Below are 20,038 nucleotides of genomic sequence, written 5' to 3'. Positions count from 1 at the left end.
TTTGACTGAGTTTCTGTCTTTGAATGTCAAGGCTAAACCTAATGACTCACTATAGAGATTGTCACATATTCCTTTGTATACTGTGTGTGTGTGTGTGTGTGTGTGTGTGTGTGTGTGTGTGTGTGTGTGTGAGTGTGTGTGTGTGTGTGTGTGTGTGTGTGAGTCAAGAAAGCCTTTTGGGTGGTTCCTCCTTTACATTCTATTACATTTGATATTCTCAGCACATCTTTAATTGCTTCTCATTTGCTTCACCACCACCCACATTGATGTGTTCGTAGGCTAATGTGTCCTGACCTCATGCTTAGTGAAGTTATTAATGAAAAATGAACATTTTGTGATCGCACTGATTTTTACCATTAAATAAAATCATTCCTTGTTCTCTTAAAATGACTCAATATTAATTCATTTTAATTTTTTATTTTATTTGCAAGAGAAAATATACAAATGCCTCTGTCTTCTAGTGATAAGTCTTGTATTTTTCATAGCTTGTTTTGTATATTTCGTTAATTGAACAGATTCTAAATTCAAAACGAGTGCAATCATCTAATTGTAGAGAATTGGTCACATTGGCAGGGTTTAAAACAACCTCCAAGGCCAGTACGTTCATTTAACAGACATTTTGCATTTTAAAGTGTAGGAGTTGAATTTTAGCATGAGTCAAAAATAATCTCTTTTGAATACAAATGCATGTAGGCGGCTGTAATGATCATATTCAGTCATGTATGCTCCTACACAAAGCACTAAATATGATGTTTGATGGTTCATTGGATGGTGACGTCAGTCTGACTGTAAATAGACATCTGTAACCCCAGTGCACTATTGGTACAATGGATCTGCTCTTCAGAGCATTGCCTCAAAGCCCAGAGCAGAAGTCAACTCTGACTAAATTAACAGTGTGATGAGGATATCTGCCCACGCAATGACACCAACACTTGTCCTCACAACTACAGATTATCTTGCTTGGTTTTTTACACCTCTTCATTAATTTCTCTGATATTCTGTAGTTAAAACTCTTTTGTTCACTTTATCGGTTGATGTGTGACTTAAATAAGCCATTGTTTTATTGTTAGCAAGTATTAAATAAACATACAAATGTAATATTCGAGTTCACCTAAAATATTCTGAAAATTTACTCCAGCTCAGACCAACCAAGATGTAGTTTGTTTGTTCCTCAGAACAGATTTGGAGAAATTTAGCATCACATCGCATGATCATCAATGGATCCTCTGCAGTGAATGGGTGCCGTCAGAATGAGTGTCCAAACAGCTGATAAAAACATCACTATGATCCACAAGTAATAGTAATCCGCAAGACTCCAGTCCATCAGTTAATGTCTTGTGAAGTTAAAAGCTTGATATTTGTAAGAAACAAATGTCATCAAGGCAGTTTCACTTGTATTTAGTCTGGCCAAAATACAAGTCCATAATAAAACATTTCCTCTAGTGAAAAGGTCCATTACCTGTTGTCCTCACACATTAATATCCACCGTATTTGTTCAGAACTGTTTTTGGACAGTTTTTGCTTGTAAGCACTGCTTGATCTGTGCATACTTTTTTCATGATTCATAAAAGACAAAACTTTTCACGGGAGAAACAAATATAATGGATAAAGGATGGATAGAGGTTTGTACAGTAGTTAAAAACATCTTAATGATGAATTTGTTTATTACACAAACACATCTTTTCACCCCAAAAAATGTTAATTGATGGACTGGTGTCATGTGGATTATTGTGATGTTTTATTAGTTGGTTGGACACGCATTCTGATGGCACCCATGCACTGCAGAGGATCGACTGGTGAGCAAGTGATGTAATGGTACATTTCTCCAAACCTGTTCTGATGAAGAAACAAACTCATCTTGATCTTAGGTGGCCGGAGGGTGAGTACATTCTCATTACTATTCAGACCTATTCCTGTAAGGCTATAAAATGATTGTTTAATTTAAATTTTTAAATATTTGAAATATATTGAGTACATAAAATTTAAATATATAAAATGATTAAATCATTATAAATTAAAGTGTTATACAGTCTTAATATTGTAGACATGGCATCTTACTGCCTTATCAAATAAATAAATAAAATAAAAATAAAAAATGCAAATAAAATAATTATAAATTAAAAAAAATGCTAATGCTAATTTAAGTTAAAATACTTGCGGGTGTTTTTGAAAAGTAGCAAATGACTGTTTTTAAATTGCAAATGTCAGATACTTCAGTAGAATAATACAGTTGTGTTTCTCTGTGTTAGTGCTGAAAGTGCTTTTAAATGGCGGTTTCTTTCATATGAAAATATGCAGCAGTGTGGCTGTGTTTAAATGTTAGCAGATGCGTTAACCCAGAGGCAACAGGTGACATGACAGTGATAAATGCACTGGCCTATTTGCTCATATCTTCTTAATGGCTCCCTCCTTTCCACAATCCCCCCATATCTTTCTCTTTTTCTGTCTCTACAAGAAATGCTGCAAGTGACAACAGATGCTGATGGCAATGTTTAATTCTTTAATACTTTATTGCTTTGTTCAAGTTGACTATTGACTTTTTTATTTAGTGTCACACTGAACATAAAAAGCATTCAATATTTTGTCTTCAGTAGTGATTTCTACTCAAATCTATCATATCAAAGGTTTCTGTCAGATATATTTTGATCAAAGCATACATGAATGTATTCAGGCTTCATTCAATATAATGAAATTCAGCGACATATTTCAGTGATGGTATCTAGGTGGTCCCTAGATAGGATTTTATGTATGTATAAATAAATAAAAAATCCCCTGAACTATAAGATGATAGGATTTTATGTATGTATAAATAAATAAAAAATCCCCTGGACTATAAGATAGTGCACATCTCGGGCCGGCAGGAATTGTGTTTTGTCAGGTTCTCTTTCCTCTCCACCTTCAATACCATGACTTAGGTGCCCTAATCGAACCCCCATGCTCCCCGGGCGCCCGCAGCATAAAAATGGCTGCCCACTGCTCCGGGTGTGTGTTCACAGTGTGTGTGTGTGTTCACCTGTGTGTTGCACTTCGGATGGGTTGAATGCAGAGCACTAATTCTACCATAGCTTCTGATGTCACGTCAATTGTTCTTTAGAAAGTGTTCATCTCACTTGAAATTAGTTTTTCCAGGCTATAAGTTATAGTCTGGATACATTATCGATTTATGCCCTCAAGATATATTCTCTGTTGATATAGTGATACATTTCTTTATTTAGTTTTTTATGATATATTTTAGTTTTATGCCCTATCGTTTTATACGTAATATCTATATATTTAATTTATACATATGTTTTCTATAGTTCTTTTTAAAATATTATTGCATGACTTTAGAATAATTGGAATGCTTTGCATGGTGTCTTTTATTTTTATTTTTTGATAGAAAAGAGCAGCATGGACATTCTGCAAAATTTCTCCTTTTGTGTTTCACAGAAAAAGAAGAAAATTCCATAGAGTTTGGAATGACTCTGGGATGATGATATTGATGATGAAATAATTAGTTCACCCAGTTTTTTTCTTTAAAGCAATTCACTGGCAGATTTCATCTATCAAAATGTGAAGTCTGAGAAATTTTAGAAAGCTTTCAAGCCTGCAAACTTCAGGTTTTCATTGAAGCTGCATCAACTCTGCACTGTTCCTGCACATTCATCTAGCACCGATGAATGAATGTCTTGTTTATGCTATATCTAGAGTGTTTTTCCTCCAGAGAGCAAGTGATGCCATTATGACTTGATGTGTTAGATTGCGTCAGTGCTCTTTTCATTGACCCATTGAAGCGCTTGTCACTTATTCTCAAGTTTTCTTTTGATTTTATCCTAGATTATCCCTTCATCTTTCCATGCATCTGCTTTGACCTTATGGATTTTTTCCTTGTCTTTTGGCTTTTCTAACTGACCTTTTCCCTTCTAAGAATCATGATTTTATTTATTTATTAGCTTTTTAATACAAAGTCAGTGGTGGTGTGTGTGGTATGTGTTCATGCATTTGCAGTATGATAAATATAATAAAGCACTGCTTATCATAGACCCATAATATAGTAGTGATACAGCTGTGTGAAAGCAGAACTTGAAAGGTCTCATGTCTGCTTGTTTTTCATCTTATTCTCTTTCTGTCTTTTACAGAGTTATATCCACGGCAGCAGTCAAGCACAGTTTGTGGCTGAATCTCACATTATCCTTCTGTTGAGTATCCTTTCACATAAAACCTCTTTCTGCACGTCACTTTGTTCTGTTAATGAAGTGAACCGTAATAACCAACTAACTTCATCCAGATCTGTTTTGTTTCTGGTAACGTTTCAAAATGTAGGATTTGCCGCTGAAAATTTTCCCAGCCTTTTTAGTGCAGCTAAACTTTATTTACTTGTTTGTTTTATCTTTGATTAGATATGAATGAAAAAACCATGCTAATCTTGTCAACAAATTTACTGATGAACATTTTACTTGACAAAAGTTTTATTTCTTGAATAAGAATGAAAATAAATGGGAAAATAATTATTTTTATTTGCATGTAATGCTAACAAAAACATATGAACAGAAATATATCGTTATATTGTTAATTATACACCTACTGTTCATAATTTGAGTTCAGTAAGATTTACTTATTTATTAAGAAAGAAGGAAAGAAAAATTGTTCCACAAGGATGCATGAAATCTTCTTACCAGTTTCTGTGTTTATCCTCAGAAACTCTCAAATGCTCTACGCACACTTGCTCACCTGGCCGTGTTGGGTATGTCCTCCCGAGTGTCGCTCTCTGTGTGAACTTCCCCTGAAATTACGTGGGTTTGTTGACTGTGCCTGATGGGTACAGAGTGAGCAGACAGACAGAGACCCTCTGCTGCCGTCTGGCTCAGCTGCTGGAGGAGAGGGTAGCAAAGCTTCTGGCTGCTGGCAGAACACCTCATGTTTGTCTGTCTTCCTCTCGCCGACACCTAGCTTTCCCCCAGGCTAGAGGAGACCTCCCAGCTGAGTGAAGTGTGCTCAGAGTTGAAGAGTGTCTTGTTTCCATTGTGTTCAGAATAATTGAAATTTCCAGTTGTGCTAAAGCTGTTTTGCCAGACCGATCAGTAATTTTACAGGTACCTTGTAAGCATTGTATCAGGTCTTATGCTGGGTACACACCAAAAGATAATCGGGCTGATTTTGGGCCGATTTCCCCCCTTCTGACAATCCTAGCTATGTCCCGATTATCTTGATGGTTCTACAGATTATCTTATCAGATTTTCCCTTGGTGTGAAGTGTGTTAAGAGTGTCCAAGCCTGATCGGAAGAACGTCGGAGCCGCACCGATCGCGAATCGTAAATATTCAACATGTTTAATATTTACGTTCAGAAATCCTGATGTGTTGGGGGAACCCCGAGAACAAACGCGCACACGCTCTGGAGATTATCACATGAAACGAAACAATATCCAATCAGAAAGCGAGATGATGGAAGACGGAAGCAGTCATGGCATTGCACAAAGTGAAATTGATGTGGACAGCAGAGATGGAGAATCAGCTTATTCTGAAGTATCGCGAGATTTTGCGAGATTTCCTGTGTTCACAGTCGAGACTCTGGTTGAAAATCTGTTTGAGTGTGGTGTACGGTCTTTGTCACATCATGGCACACCACACACTATAGGAGCAAAATGGTTAAATCTAGGATTTTTTATCCTCATGTTTGTGGTCTATCACATTTTAGAAAGTCTTATAAGATGGAAAAAATCTTTTGGTGTGTACCCAGCACAAGGTGTTTATTCTGCAGACCAGCCACATCCATGCTGTCAGTTCTTTCTTTGACTTCCATCTTAGATGCAGCCATCACCATGGGAATGGTCCTTCTGAATGAAGCCGCCACCTCTAAGGGAGACGTGGGCAAACGAAGGAGTACGTTTGTTATATTTGTATTTCTTTCTCTCATATTATTACTCATGTAAGGGTTTTTACAAAAATCTTAACCTTTAGTACTGAAGCCCAGAATAAAAGTATATCTCATTGAAGGAGCGACCATTACCATTTCTAGGAACCAGACTATTTTAGAGACTACTGTAATCTACTTGTCATTTCCCAGATGTAATTAATGTTTATTCAACTTCAAGCATTTTTACACTACCAGTTAAAAGTTTTTTAATAAAGGTTAAATAATAAAAAATAAAGCTTTTATTTTTACTTCTACAAATTAAATACCTCAAAGGTGACAGTAAAGACATATATAATATTAAAAACACTTCTATTTCAAATACATTTTCTATTTGTGAAAGAATCTTGAAAAAAAGGCTGCACAAAAAATAATAATATATAAAGCAGAGAAATATTACATTTTCCACATTGACAACAAGGACCATTATTAATAATTGAGCACCAGTAATAATTGATAGAATACTGATCAACAAATCATCATATTATAATTATTTCAAAATTATTGTTAGATATTCTAATATATTCTGATTTTTATTTTATTTATTTTAAATTTATTTTGTAGTTATACAATATGTGTATCATTTAAACTAAAGTTTTTATTTCCATGCATTTATATTTGCTATTAGATTTTCTCAGTTTAAGACTTCTTCTTATGACAATACATAATGAGAATATTTTTATTACATTTTTAAAACATATGATCATATAAGCAGAGTGAAGTAATTATATTATTAATAAGGAATTATTATTATTATTATTATTATTATTATTATTATATTTTTTTTTTTATTGTTTTTATTATATGATGATATAAGTGTAAATAGCAATTGACCAGAATATATTTTTGAGTTTTTTCTCAGTTTATTTTTATTTTAGTTTTTTTTTTATTAAAGTCCATAGGATACACAGTTAAATAAACACCCAGTAAATGGCCTGCCACCCACAACCATAGCTTTGAGTCTTCCAAGGGCAAGCACCACTTGCACTGTGTAAAAAATCTAGTTTCTTGCTATGGTTCTGTCAAAAAGGGCATTTTGAATATGGTGAAAAAGCATCAATTAGATGTATGCTTTTCATAGTCATGGTTTCAGTGTTCTTTAAGAGGCATAAAAGCATCAAAAGCAGCATACTTTTCCCTTTTTGCATATAGATATTGTGTGTTTTATTGTGTTGTGTTTTCAAGTGTGTGCTTGGCTGCTGATAACTGTGAGCATGAGTATGCGTTTTGCATACAGTATGTGTGTGTAGCCTGGTATCACCTCCTGCTCGAGTCTCTGTCCCACTTACAAGTTTGCGTTACATGACTGTCTTTTCTTTCCCCCATCTGAGCTTCTCACATCAAACTCGTTCCCTTTCCCTCGACTGAAGTGCTTCTCAGGGGTTCCCATAAAGACAAGCATTGCTTCCAGACTATTGATAGATGAATAGCTTTCCATGTATTATCACTGCATTAGCTGTGGAGACCACTTAATGTGATGGTCTCCGTCCCACCTCCAAAGAGTCATCCTCAGCTTTGATATGCTAATGGTATGAATTATGGGTAATATGTAAATGCTGAGTTATGTAAATGATGAGTTATTTTTGGCTTGGTTTCAAACTCACCTCCATGACAAACAAGGGGAGTGCTTTTTGTTTCTGATTTTAGACTGCTCAGAAAAAGACGTGAGCTCTTTATGCAATACACTGGGAGACAAATGCTTGTAATTACTGTATGTGTGTTTCAGCATAAGTGTATAATTGTGGTAATTGCAATTTGTGTTTGTGTGGGTGATCGTGTGTAAGGCAGGAGCTTCAGCAGTCATGAATACGTAGCTCCATTTAAATGTGGTGCACACATTGTTTTTAACCCTACTTGTGTCATTAACTCCTGCTAAATACCACTCAAAATACACAGACCAGTTTTAATTGAGCTGCAAATGGATTTAATGCTGATTTAGAATGAATCTGTTTGTTGAACAGAATTACCTAATTGAACCTATGCAAATAGTGAATATAATTATATCTCAGTGTGTAATCTTCTTATGAGAACAATGAAATATAACTATTTGCATAGGTTTTAATTACCACTACATACAAATACTTTACAGTAAGTTTGTGCTGGTAAATTTCACTAATTACAATGAAACCATTTTGGTTTGTAATTCCCTTTCAACATTTTTTCAAACAGGTTTTGGATATTTGTAGTGGATATTTGGATTGCATTATTGAATATTGAATAGTGAATAAGATCATTCTGAACATGAAAACAAAAATGAATTGTATCAAAACCCAGTGAATTATGAATCAATTTGATTGACAACCCAAAAATTCACACCCCTAATCTATAGCTGACTTTGTACTCCAAAGATGGTGTCACATTATCTGGTTTTAATGCATTAGCAATGTTTAAAGCAGATCTGATGTGGCATTTCATGTATACAAAACCAAAGCCTAAATCCTTCAGTGAGCTCTCAGTGAAATCTAGGGTTTCACAGTAAGATGTTTTTATATATATAAGATTAGGCTTGATCTAGACAGGTGGATGTTTTAAAATGATTCATATCCTTCGTAAAGCTCACATTAGCGGGTGTTTTTGCGACATACACCTTCTTGACTTTCTCTCTCCAGAGGTTGTGTCTCACATTTTCCCCTACGCCACCCAAATTTGCCTCGGCCATCATCTGACACTCCAGGGCCATGGCTCGGGGGTCAGAGGTCACATTAGCGCAGCGGATAATTAAACCGGTGGTGGCACCTCGTCTCCCCAGCACTGGGCTTTTCCTACACCTGTCACTGTTAATTGACCATTATGCATATATGAATCTACATTATTATAATCTCATCAGTCAGTCTCAGAAATGTTTGGTGTGGCGAGAGGTCATTTTATGGAGTAAGGGAATGAAGGATGAATAGATTATGCGTAGAGAGAGGGGGAAGAGAGGAGGTTTGCGTGCCCATCTTGAAGCGCTTCCCCTGAGGTGTGAGAGGAGATGGAAGACCCTGCAGCTGAGGCAGATGTTTGCTCTGTAGGCATTGCTGGCTGACCCTCTGTCAGCCACTGGAGGTACATGAAACGGGCACACTGACTAATTTATGTGATGGGGTTGAAGTAATAAGTTCTGACTGATGAGATACGTGCGTGTGTGTCATGCATAGGCATGCATATATATGCTTGTGCTTTTGAGCGCGTGTCACAGAGATTAACTTACTCATAAGGATATGGTGTCTGCATTAATCTGTGTTCGCTTCTGCCTTGTGTACTTTTTTAAATTATGTTTGGGGTTGGCCTTACCTTTGTTATGTCATGCCTTGGGTTCTGTTGGAATAAACTATGGGTTTCAGGGGCAGCAACTAGACAAATAAATCTCACAAATATATGTATATGTATATATATATGTATATTTGTATGTATATGTATATGTATTGTGACGTGTGTCCCCGAGCGCTCGTCAGCGTCGCCCTGGCAACACAGCGGAATCACCGGCACTAGCTCGTCACGGGCTGAGCGGCCGCACCTGCAGCTCATGAAGAGGCGTCTACTTCAGCCGGGGAGGAAAGCAGTATGGTGAGCAATGTCTCCCGACACAGAGCCTAACTCTTTCCTCCTCTGTCACAGAGAGCAGCGTGTGACCGTCAGCCCCAACCAGGAGAGCACCGCACGGGATCCACCACTCAAGACCCAGAGAGCACGAGGGAGTTGGAGCACTACGGAGAGCACTGTCTTCACTCAGGTTATCAATAAATCCACCCTTCGGGGATTTTTCTCTGTCCATCGGTTGTCGTATAGTTCCTCACCTCGCCACAATGGTGGAGAATGCGGGCATAGTGTGAGGTGAACACCGACAACCGACCCCTGAGGAAGTCACCGTCACCCATTTTGTTTTCTTTTTTTTTTTTTTTTTTTTGTTTGTTGACATTGGTTTTTTGTTCCCTCTGCTCTGTTTTCCCCAGGCGGCCGCTCCTCCCCCCGGCATGGAAAAGCTGCTTAAACACCTCACCGAGGTGAGCATCCGCCAGCAGCAAATAATGGAGCACATGGCCTCACGTCAAGGAGACGCCGAACGCGAGCTCGCCGCCCTCCGTACCGCCGCCCACCGCACGCCGCTGCCTGACCCCCGTGTCCAAGCCGTACAGCTGATGCCGCGAATGACGGCGCACGACGATGTGGAGATGTACATGCAAATGTTTGAGGCCACCGCGATCCGGGAGGCGTGGCCAGAGGACGAGTGGGCCAGACTTCTCGCGCCGCTGCTGACCGGGGAAGCGCAGCGGGCGTATTTCACCATGACGGCGGAGAGAAGCCGGGACTATGAAGAGGTGAAAAAAGGAAATCCTGAGCCGAGTAGGCCTCTCCCCAATCTGTGCGGCGCAGCAGTTCCATGACTGGGCATATCGAGCTCGACAGCCCGCTCGCGCCCAAGCGGCAGAACTAACCCGGTTGGCCCACCATTGGCTGTTGACAGGGGGTCCCTCCGCACACAAGGTAGCTGAGCGTGTGGTGATCGACCGACTCCTCCGCGCCCTCCCCCGCGCGTTGAGGCAGGCGGCTGGCATGAGGAATCCCACCGATCTCGACGAGCTCGTGGAGGCCATTGAGCTGGCGGAGGCCCGCCCAACACCGGGAGGTAGGGGAGCGAGCGCCGCCTTTTCCCCGAAGGGTGGTCCAGGAGCGACGTTCGCCGGAGGGCACCCAGCGACCCGTGAGCAGGCCTGCGGTTCCCGGCCCCCAGGACGAACCGATGCCCACCGAGCCGCCGCGCGCTCCCCAGGACGGATATGGCTAGCAGGCTGTTCAATGCACAACCCGCCGCCGGAGGCAGCACGAGCCGAGGTGCATATCAATGGCCGGGCCGTTCATCGCCCTCCTCGACTCGGGCAGCGGGGTAAGCCTGATACAACCAACTGTCCTTCCGCCCAGAACCGGTTCCAGAGCCCGGCTGGCGATAACGTGTGTGCACGGGGATACCAGGCAGGTACCGGCACGGCGAGTGACCATCACCGCGACACCTGGATCCTGGCCTGTCGAAGTGGGAATCTTAAAGGACCTACCGGTACCCCGTTCTCCTCGGCCGGGATTGGCCGGGGTTTGATCAGCTCCTCACCTCCAGCACACAGCCTGCTAGCCGGGCCGGGGACCGCCGACGCCGGAGATCAGCAAGGCGCCCTCGACGACGCCCCCGCGCTGCTGACATCGGACAGCCCGCGAGGAGGTGAGTCCCCCTCCCAAAACTCTAACCTGTTCTTTGATGTCTTCCAGCAGATAGCGGGAGGGGGAACGCTCGCCAACGAGCAGCGCGGGGACGAACGCCTCAAGCATTGCTGGTCTCAAGTGCGGGTGGCGGAAGGAGAGGATTTACAACCGGCTCCCCACCCCACTCCCCATTTCGTTGTTCAAAACGGCCTGCTTTACTGTGTCGCGCAGCGAAGGGGGGGGGGGAAAAGACGTTGCTGGTGGTACCGCGAAGCAAAGTCCAGACGGTGTTGGAACTCGCCCATGCCCACCCGATGGCTGGCCACCTCGGCGCTCAAAAAACACCGCGCAACGGATCCGGGATCGCTTCCACTGGCCAGGACTGGAGGGGGATGTCAAGCGGTACTGCCAAGCTTGCCCGACGTGCCAACGGACATCGCCACATACTCCTCCCCCCAGCCCGCTGATCCCGCTGCCTATCATAGAGGTGCCCTTCGAGCGCATCGGGATGGACCTGGTGGGGCCGCTGCCGAAGTCCGCCCGGGGGCATGAACACATCCTAGTTATCGTGGATTATTCCACCCGCTACCCAGAGGCCATTCCCCTCCGCAAAGCCACCGCAAAGAACATCGCACAGGAGCTCTTCTTACTGAGTAGTCGTGTTGGCCTACCAGCGGAGATCTTGACCGACCAGGGCACTCCTTTCATGTCCCGGATCATGGCTGACCTCTGCAAGCTCCTCAAAGTCCGGCAGATCCGGACCAGCGTATACCATCCACAAACTGATGGGCTCGTGGAACGGTTTAACAAGACCCTTAAACAAATGCTGCGACGAGTCGTGGCCGAGGACCAACGCGACTGGGACCAAATGATCCCGTATGTGCTGTTCGGGATCCGGGAGGTGCCCCAGGCTTCCACCGGCTTCACGCCCTTCGAGCTCCTCTTCGGCCGCCAACCCCGAGGGCTTCTAGATGTCGCCCGGGAAGCTTGGGAGCAATCAGCCTGCGGTAGGTCGGACCACCCTCAAGCACATCAAGGCCATGAGAGAGCGGATCGACAGGGTCATGCCATTGGTCCGGGAGCACCTGTCCAAGGCCCAGCAAGACCAGCAGCGCCTCTTCAATCGGGCCGCCCAACCACGGGAGTTCCAGCCGGGAGACTACGTCATGGTTCTGGTCCCCACCTCCGCCTGTAAATTCCTGGCACGCTGGCAGGGCCCATACACGGTCACCGAACGGGTAGGACCCGTCACCTATAAAGTGCGCCAACCGGGTCGCCGAAAAGAGGAGCAGCTCTATCATATAAATCTGTTGAAGCGCTGGGTGGGGACCGGACCCCAGCTCTCGGCCCTCGCCACCACCTCTCCCGTGGTTGTAGGCATGGATCCCAATCTCTCCGCGGCCCAGAAGACGGAACTGCAGCACCTGGTCGGTCAGTTCTGGGATGTGTTCTCCCCCCTGCCAGGGCGGACGACCGTCATCCAGCACGAAGTCCGAACACCACCAGGAGTTATCGTCCGGCAGCGACCCTATCGTGTCCCGGAGGCTCGGCGACACGCCATCGAGACAGAGGTACAGGAGATGTTGAAGTTTGGGGGTAATTGAGGCCCTCGCGGAGTCCCTGGTCCAGCCCCATCATAATGGTCCCGAAGCCCGACGGCACCCTCCGGTTCTGCAACGACTTCCGCCGCCTAAATGAGGTCTCTGAATTTGATGGCTACCCCATGCCCCGAGTCGATGAGCTCCTGGATAGACTGGGAAGGGCCCGGTTCATATCGACTCTCGACCTCACCAAAGGTTATTGGCAAGTCCCTCTGTCTAAGGATGCCAAGCCCAAGACAGCCTTCTCAACCCCCAGTGGCCACTGGCAATACCGGGTCCTTCCCTTCGGCCTGCACGGGGCACCCGCCACCTTCCAGAGGCTCATGGATGTCCTGCTGAGGCCCCATATGGCCTACCCCGCGGCCTACATCGACGACGTGGTCATCCATTCCTAGACCTGGGGGGAGCATTTAGAGCGGCTCCGGAGGGTGCTGCTGGAACTCCGCCGGGCGGGGCTCACCGCCAACCCCCCGGAAATGTCACCTGGCTCTCTCCGAAGCCAAGTACCTGGGCTTCTGCGGGGGTCGCGGCCTCATCCGGCCCCAGGAAAATAAGGTGTGACAGCTATCCTCTCGGCACCGCGGCCCACTACCAAGACCCAGGTACGAGCCTTTTTGGGGTTGGCGGGATACTACTACGGTGTTTTTATCCCTAACTTCTCCTCCTTAGCCTCTTCCCTGACAGATCTGACCAGGAAGGGGCAACCCGAGAAGGTAGCCTGGAGTCCGGAAGCGGAAGAGGCATTCCAGCAGGTGAAGTCAGCCCTCACCACGGAGCCAGTCCTGCGAGCCCCCGATTTCACCTGCCCCTTCCTGGTGCAAACGGACGCCTCAGACACCGGGTTAGGAGCCGTTCTCTCCCAGGTCCAGGACGGCGAGGAACACCCGGTGATCTATATTAGCCGGAAGCTGACCCCGACCGAACAACGGTATGTCGCCGTGGAGAAGGAAGCCTTGGCTATCAAGTGGGCAGTCCTGGAGCTTCGCTATTACCTCCTCGGCCGCCGGTTCACCCTGTTGACCGATCATGCGCCACTGCAGTGGATGGCCCGCGCAAAGGACACCAATCCCAGGGTGACCCGGTGGTTCCTTGCGCTCCAGGACTTCCACTTCACCGTACAACACCGGGCGGGGACAGCCAACGCCAACGCGGACGGCCTCTCCAGGATAGGGGCAGCTTTCGCAGGTCTGTCAGGCTCCACTCCCCACCCTCCCCATATCCCCCCCATTGTTCCGCAGGCGCAGGTCGACGCTTAGGGGGGGGGAGTGTGACGTGTGTCCCGAGCGCTCGTCAGCGTCGCCCTGGCAACACAGCGGAATCACCGGCACTAGCTCGTCACGGGCTGAGCGGCCGCACCTGCAGCTCATGAAGAGGCGTCTACTTCAGCCGGGGAGGAAAGCAGTATGGTGAGCAATGTCTCCCGACACAGAGCCTAACTCTTTCTCCTCCTCTGTCACAGAGAGCAGCGTGTGACCGTCAGCCCCAACCAGGAGAGCACCGCACGGGATCCACCACTCAAGACCCAGAGAGCACGAGGGAGTTGGAGCACTACGGAGAGCACTGTCTTCACTCGGAGCACAAAGTTATCAATAAATCCACCCTTCGGGGATTTTTTTTCTCTGTCCATCGGTTGTCGTGTAGTTCCTCACCTCGCCACAGTATTTTGTTCGTTTGTTGTGTTGTTGTTCATATATGTATATATGTATATATGTATGTATATGTGTATATATATATATATCTATATATATATATATATATATATATATATATATAATATATATATGTGTGTGTATATAGTGTGATATAGGTATATGTATATGTATATGTATATGTATATGTATATGTATATGTATAGAGAGAGAGGGACAAGGAAAGAGAATTTAAATAATCACTGAAGAGCTCCTATAATTAAACTAATATTCCAGGTTAAATACGATTTAAGTGTGTAATTGCAGAACTAATGATTGTTTCCAAGCAGCTTCCGCATCTATCATTGGTCAGATAAACAGATAGCCCCGCCCAGAGCACACCATTGGTTCAAACAGCAGATGGCAATTATTCACTAGAAGTCTGTGGCAGACAGTGGTTGCTTCATAGACTTTTAAGTGCATTTCTGTCAACAACTTACTGTTTACAACTAAAGGAGCCAATATTATTGAGCCAATATTATTTTCTTTCATGCTACAGATGCTGTCGCTAAAATATGGAATATTCTTTAACATACATTCATAAAGAACATTAATACATTTGGGACACACAGTTCAGAGGGAAAAGGCCATTATACAGCATTAAACACATTTGTAAAGAAAGCAGATGGAGTATCTTATTAGGCTCATCATCATAAAAATTATATTTAATGCATAGCCAAAGGCAAACTATTGTATGCTGTGCCATTAGGGAGAAAATAAAACACTCACTATTTAAAAACTAGTGTAAAAGCTAGCGAAGAGTGGCAATCTGGCAAATGCGTATTAAAAGGATACAAACCAGGTAAAAGGATGTGCTTTTAAAACTGTTCACAACAGGAGACCAGTAAATTTGCAGCACATAGGTGGTCCAGATTTTTGGTATGTGTTAATAAAAAAGCTGAAGTGTAATAAACTGCATGTTATGATGATAAATAAGGATCTAAAACTCAGTGTACACGTGGAAATAGTATTTTTCATGGAGCATTCATTTACACCAGTGGTCACCATCCTTTTTAAACCCAAGATCATTGACCTTGGCCTTTATGAAAGATGAGATCTAGCGATTGAAGAATTTATAGATAGTGACACCCCAGATTTGACTTCCAATATGAGGCCTTTTATTTTGTATTTTAATTAGTGATACACAGTTCATCCAAAAATTAAAGTTATATCACCATTCATTCACCCTTATGTCTCTCCAAACCTGTGTGACTTTCTTGTGTGGAACCTATTAGATATTTTGGGGTCTAAAAACCAACACTGGATCCCACTGACTTTCATTGTATGGCCAAAAGAAAAAGAAAATTCATATTTTTTAACGTGAACTATTCCTATAATATATATATATATATTTTTTACTTCTATCTAAAACATTATGTACATTTGCACAGGCTGCAAAATAAACCTCTAAAATGTGACTTAAAATGTTAATTGCTACTATGCAGAATAAGAATACTTGCACAGTGAGTGGTTGATCAAACCCAGCGGTCGTCATGGAAACACACTGACTCGAAGCATTTAAAATAGGAAGATGCTAAATGAAGATTGTCAGAGTAAGCGACACTTTAGTTTCAAACCCCATTCCCCCTCCAAAACATTTATGGCAAGCTGCTCCCTGCAGTTGTAGGAAAGTCAGGCAAATGTGATTGCACCAGTGTGCCGTTATTCCGCAACATCACATTAGTTACCCTGCGACACAGACGACCCTGAAAGTAAATGCTTAGCAGCTTTTAAATGTCACATCTCAGTTAGTCATGTTCGTCATTTTTGTACAGTACAGAGTCCTTTTGCGGCTACTACGCCGTGTCTATTGGGAAGACTTGTGTAATGTTTCAGGGAAATGATAATAGAATCGAGAACATCAAGGACTCAGAGTAAACATTTGTCACATGAAGCCTTGAAAACAAGTCTTCGGGGAAGTTCAGTAGATACTGAAACTTTAAATTAAAAGCTCAGTGTGTATGTGTATTCTGAAGATGTGATCAGAGGATAAGGGTGTTTCTGGATGACTTATCTGGAGAGGAACAGTGCTGGTGGTGTGGTGTAATTGGAGATGCCCCTCTTTTGAGGAGGTTAACACACTTTGATTAAGCTCTGATTAGCTTTTCATTCAGCTAAACAGCAGCTGCCACTGCCTCACTCTTTAATATGTTTACAACTTACACACTGACTTCTCCCACACACATAGCCTTTTGGAAACCATATTGTGCTTTTAAAGAACCCAGAACTTTATTTTCTATAGCCAGAACAAAAGATCTACAAAATAATGTAAACACCTGGGAAATATTTTAAGGTGTTTTACCACCATTTGCCTTAATTACAGGTTCTTAGAATATACAACCTCTGAAAATTCTCCAGTTAAAAGTTGTCTAGCAGAACATATGCCAATTTCATTAGAGATGTTGGAGGAGGGAATCTGCGTCTTACTGTTCTCTCCAAAAAATGTCTTTGGTGGTAAAATTTGTATAAATTGATCAAATTTAAGTCAGGTGATTTATCTGGCCTGTTTATCTTGGTGCTGTTCAGGTTTTGCAATCATGAGACCATCTTTTTTGCATTTTAGCATTGGTGTCTGACTCTGACAAGTCACCCATTTCACCCACAGTTTGTACTAAACAGTCCTGAACACAGCTTATATTACACTGCTATACAACCTAGAGAATATAGGACCGGTTTCACAGACAGGGTTTAGGTTAAACCAGGATAATGGCATAGTTCAGTTAGGACATTCAAGTAGCTTTTATTAACATGCCTTAGATAAAAATATAACTGGTGTTTATATCTTGAGGCAAAACAATGAATCTGACATATTTAAAGATCACTCAGTGCAAGTTTATTTCAGTTGAAATAGCCCAGACATGCATTTTAGTCTGGGACTAGGTTTAAGCCTTGTCTATGAAACTGGGGGATAAGACAAAAATAAGAAAAAAATAAAAAAATAAGGTAACGCTTTAGCTTAGGGAACATTATACACTTTTAACTAGTTGCTTATTGCATTCATTACTAGTATATTGGCTGTTTATTAGTACTTATAAAGCACATATTTGATAGTTTTTGAGGAAAAACCATTAGTTAATAGTGAATATGTTTTCCAAAAATAAGTGTTTCCAAAAATAACCTCAAAAAACTTAATACAAACAGTTTTTGATAAGACTGTTCGGTAACACTTTGGAACACTTATTCACTATTAATTACAACTTTTCCCTCAATATTTCTTAATTGGCTGCTTATTAAAAGTTAGTAATGTAGTTGTTAAGTTTAGGTATTGGGTAGGATTAGGGATGTAGAATAAGGTCATGTAGAATAAGGCATCAATATGTGCTTAATTAGTATTAATAAATGGCTAATATTCTAGTAATATGCATGATAATAAAGAACTAGTTAAGAGACCCTAAAATAAAGTGTTACCGGTGGTTCTTTAATGTGCTGCAATCAAACACCAGAATCTCGTCTGAATGTTTACGGACAGTATATCGCTGCTTGCATATTCTGAACGTCTTTTTACCCCATAACTGAAGAATGAAAAAGAATGTTGCCAATAACTTTTGAGTATATCAGCCTTGAGAGTAAAGGATCAATAAGTTTTCAATTTGCAAGGTTTTTTTTTTTTTTTATTTTATGTACTTTTTTAATTTTTGTAATTTTATCTTTTTATATTCTTGTTAATATGTATTGCTTGTATATTGATATGTTTGGCTTTTGAAATTTTTGATTAGATGTTGAGTTTCTATGGATCTAGAAAATAAAACGCATAAAACTTCAATTCAATTTTATAAACTTGTTAAATGTAGGTTATAATTTTACAACCAGATGTTAAAGAACATATCTTAGTGCCCAATCAGAGTTATTCACCACAATCTAAAAAGATTTCCTGACTTTCTTGGATGCATTAAAGATCACATTTGTCAAATGATTTTACATATGCATGCTAAATCCAGTAAATTCTCTGGGAGCATGCAGTATTATAAATGATTTATTTTATTTCCCTTGATGAAATCAGCTGTCTCTCCTCAATAGTGCAGTGTTTATAGCTTCATTGACTAATCTTTAAAATCACCTTATAATGTGATTCAGCACGTTATCAACTTTTGGGCACTATCTCATCTGAGGGACAAAACAGCTTACTCAGCATGTTGTATAAGCATTTAAGTAGCGATTATTGTTTCATTCATTAGTAATGGCTTAATTTAAGATGGCTGTTTGGGATTAGCTCTTAGATCAAAGTTCATGAAAAGCGATTTTCACCAGCGGCTTAATCCCATTATAGAATACCATTGCAGCATACTAATTAAATCTCATCAATGTAAGCATTATTTAGCTCATTAAGAGAGCGACACTCACTGTGCTTTTGTTGTTCTGTTTTTACAGTTATCTGTCTTGTTGGGCTTGGTTTAGTGGTGTTCTTCTTTAGCTTTCTTCTGTCCATCTTCAGATCAAAATATCATGGTTATCCTTACAGGTAAGATTTACCTTTAAGGTAAGATCTATAACTGTTCAGACTTACTCTTGTTGCACTTATGTATTTGTTCTTGTAATATAATTTTAAGCTAGATTTTAATGTATCACTCTGCCTTGACTTTTACAGCAATATTTTAGTTTTAACTGAAATTATGCTAAATGAGCAGTATCTGCTTGTTACCTTTGTTGTCCCACAAACAAAAAATACCTCACTAATTACAATTATTTTAAAGTTTTCCAGACAAAGCTTGAGCTCTGAATTAAACAATTAAAGGTTAAGCTAGTAAAAAATATATGATCCGCTTCACATACAAGTTATTGTACCTATATGCAAAGTACTGTTTAAATGGAGCATACTTCAAGATGAATTACATCAGTAATAAACTACAATTTCATCTGCCTGGAACTGCTAAGTTGCAATTTGGTCAACTTTAAACAGGTTTGTAAAACAGGTCGAATCAAGGATATGTTGCTATATCAGTCAGTGTTTGGAGAAAAGAAAAACCATCAAAGTCTTCACTTGTTTCACTGAATGAAAAATGAGTCAGTGAATAGAAGTAAACAAGAATATTTTGTTTTGCATAAAAGATTATTTTATAAGCACTGAAATTTATTCTAACTGGAACATTCCTTTTACTTGATGTAGTGTACATGTACATCAACCTAGGCAGAATACTAGCTAAAGAATCAAATAAAATGCATTTAAATGTACAGTGACTGTGGTTGCTGTGGGTAATTGTAGAGACTCCAGTGAATGACCTTTTTCAGTCTAAAGAAATCTTCTCATAATGATTAGATGATGATGTCACTTCCAGTCAGCGAACATTTTATCGTTGACACTCTTCTCTTTTTCCTTCTCACTATTTTTCAGCTTCCTGATTAAATAAGATCATGTCGTGGAAGAAAAAACTACATATATTCAACTACAGTTCGACTGTAATGCACTGCATGTGTGACCTAAGATAAATAAACTAAACTATTACCCACTGTCTGCGAGCGTGTGTGCATCAATTAAAGTCATATGAAAGGTTTTCTTGCTTATATGACCAGTTTTCATTTTTAATTGCAAATTGAGGATCATATACTGAAGGGATAAAAGTGTACGTGAGTGTGTTCATGCGTTCATCTGTGCGTGTGTGTGTGTGTGGCTGTTATTTGTTATTGCCATTTATGATAACTCTCTTGAGGCTGTTGTGCGCGCCTCAGCAGATTGTGTCCTCTTTTTATC

General features: G+C 41.5%; 1 protein-coding gene across 2 annotated transcripts in view; it reads left to right on the top strand.

Moving 5' to 3' along the window:
• The window catches only part of LOC109093849 (tumor suppressor candidate 3), a 73,316-nt gene extending 53,519 nt beyond the window's left edge, over window positions 1-19,797 (top strand). For both annotated transcript variants that reach the window (XM_042716725.1, XM_042716724.1), the window contains 4 exons: window positions 4,119-4,182; window positions 5,786-5,860; window positions 18,721-18,811; window positions 19,682-19,797. In XM_042716725.1, the coding sequence (XP_042572659.1) occupies window positions 4,119-4,182; window positions 5,786-5,860; window positions 18,721-18,811; window positions 19,682-19,697 (246 nt within the window). In that variant the 3' untranslated portion in view covers window positions 19,698-19,797. The remainder of the gene's footprint in view (window positions 1-4,118; window positions 4,183-5,785; window positions 5,861-18,720; window positions 18,812-19,681) is intronic.
• The last annotated feature ends 241 nt before the right edge of the window (window positions 19,798-20,038 follow it).

Source organism: Cyprinus carpio, chromosome B1, assembly GCF_018340385.1.
Source record: "Cyprinus carpio isolate SPL01 chromosome B1, ASM1834038v1, whole genome shotgun sequence".
Classification (NCBI taxonomy): Eukaryota; Metazoa; Chordata; class Actinopteri; order Cypriniformes; family Cyprinidae; genus Cyprinus; species Cyprinus carpio.
This window is presented reverse-complemented; position numbering and strand designations above follow the sequence as displayed.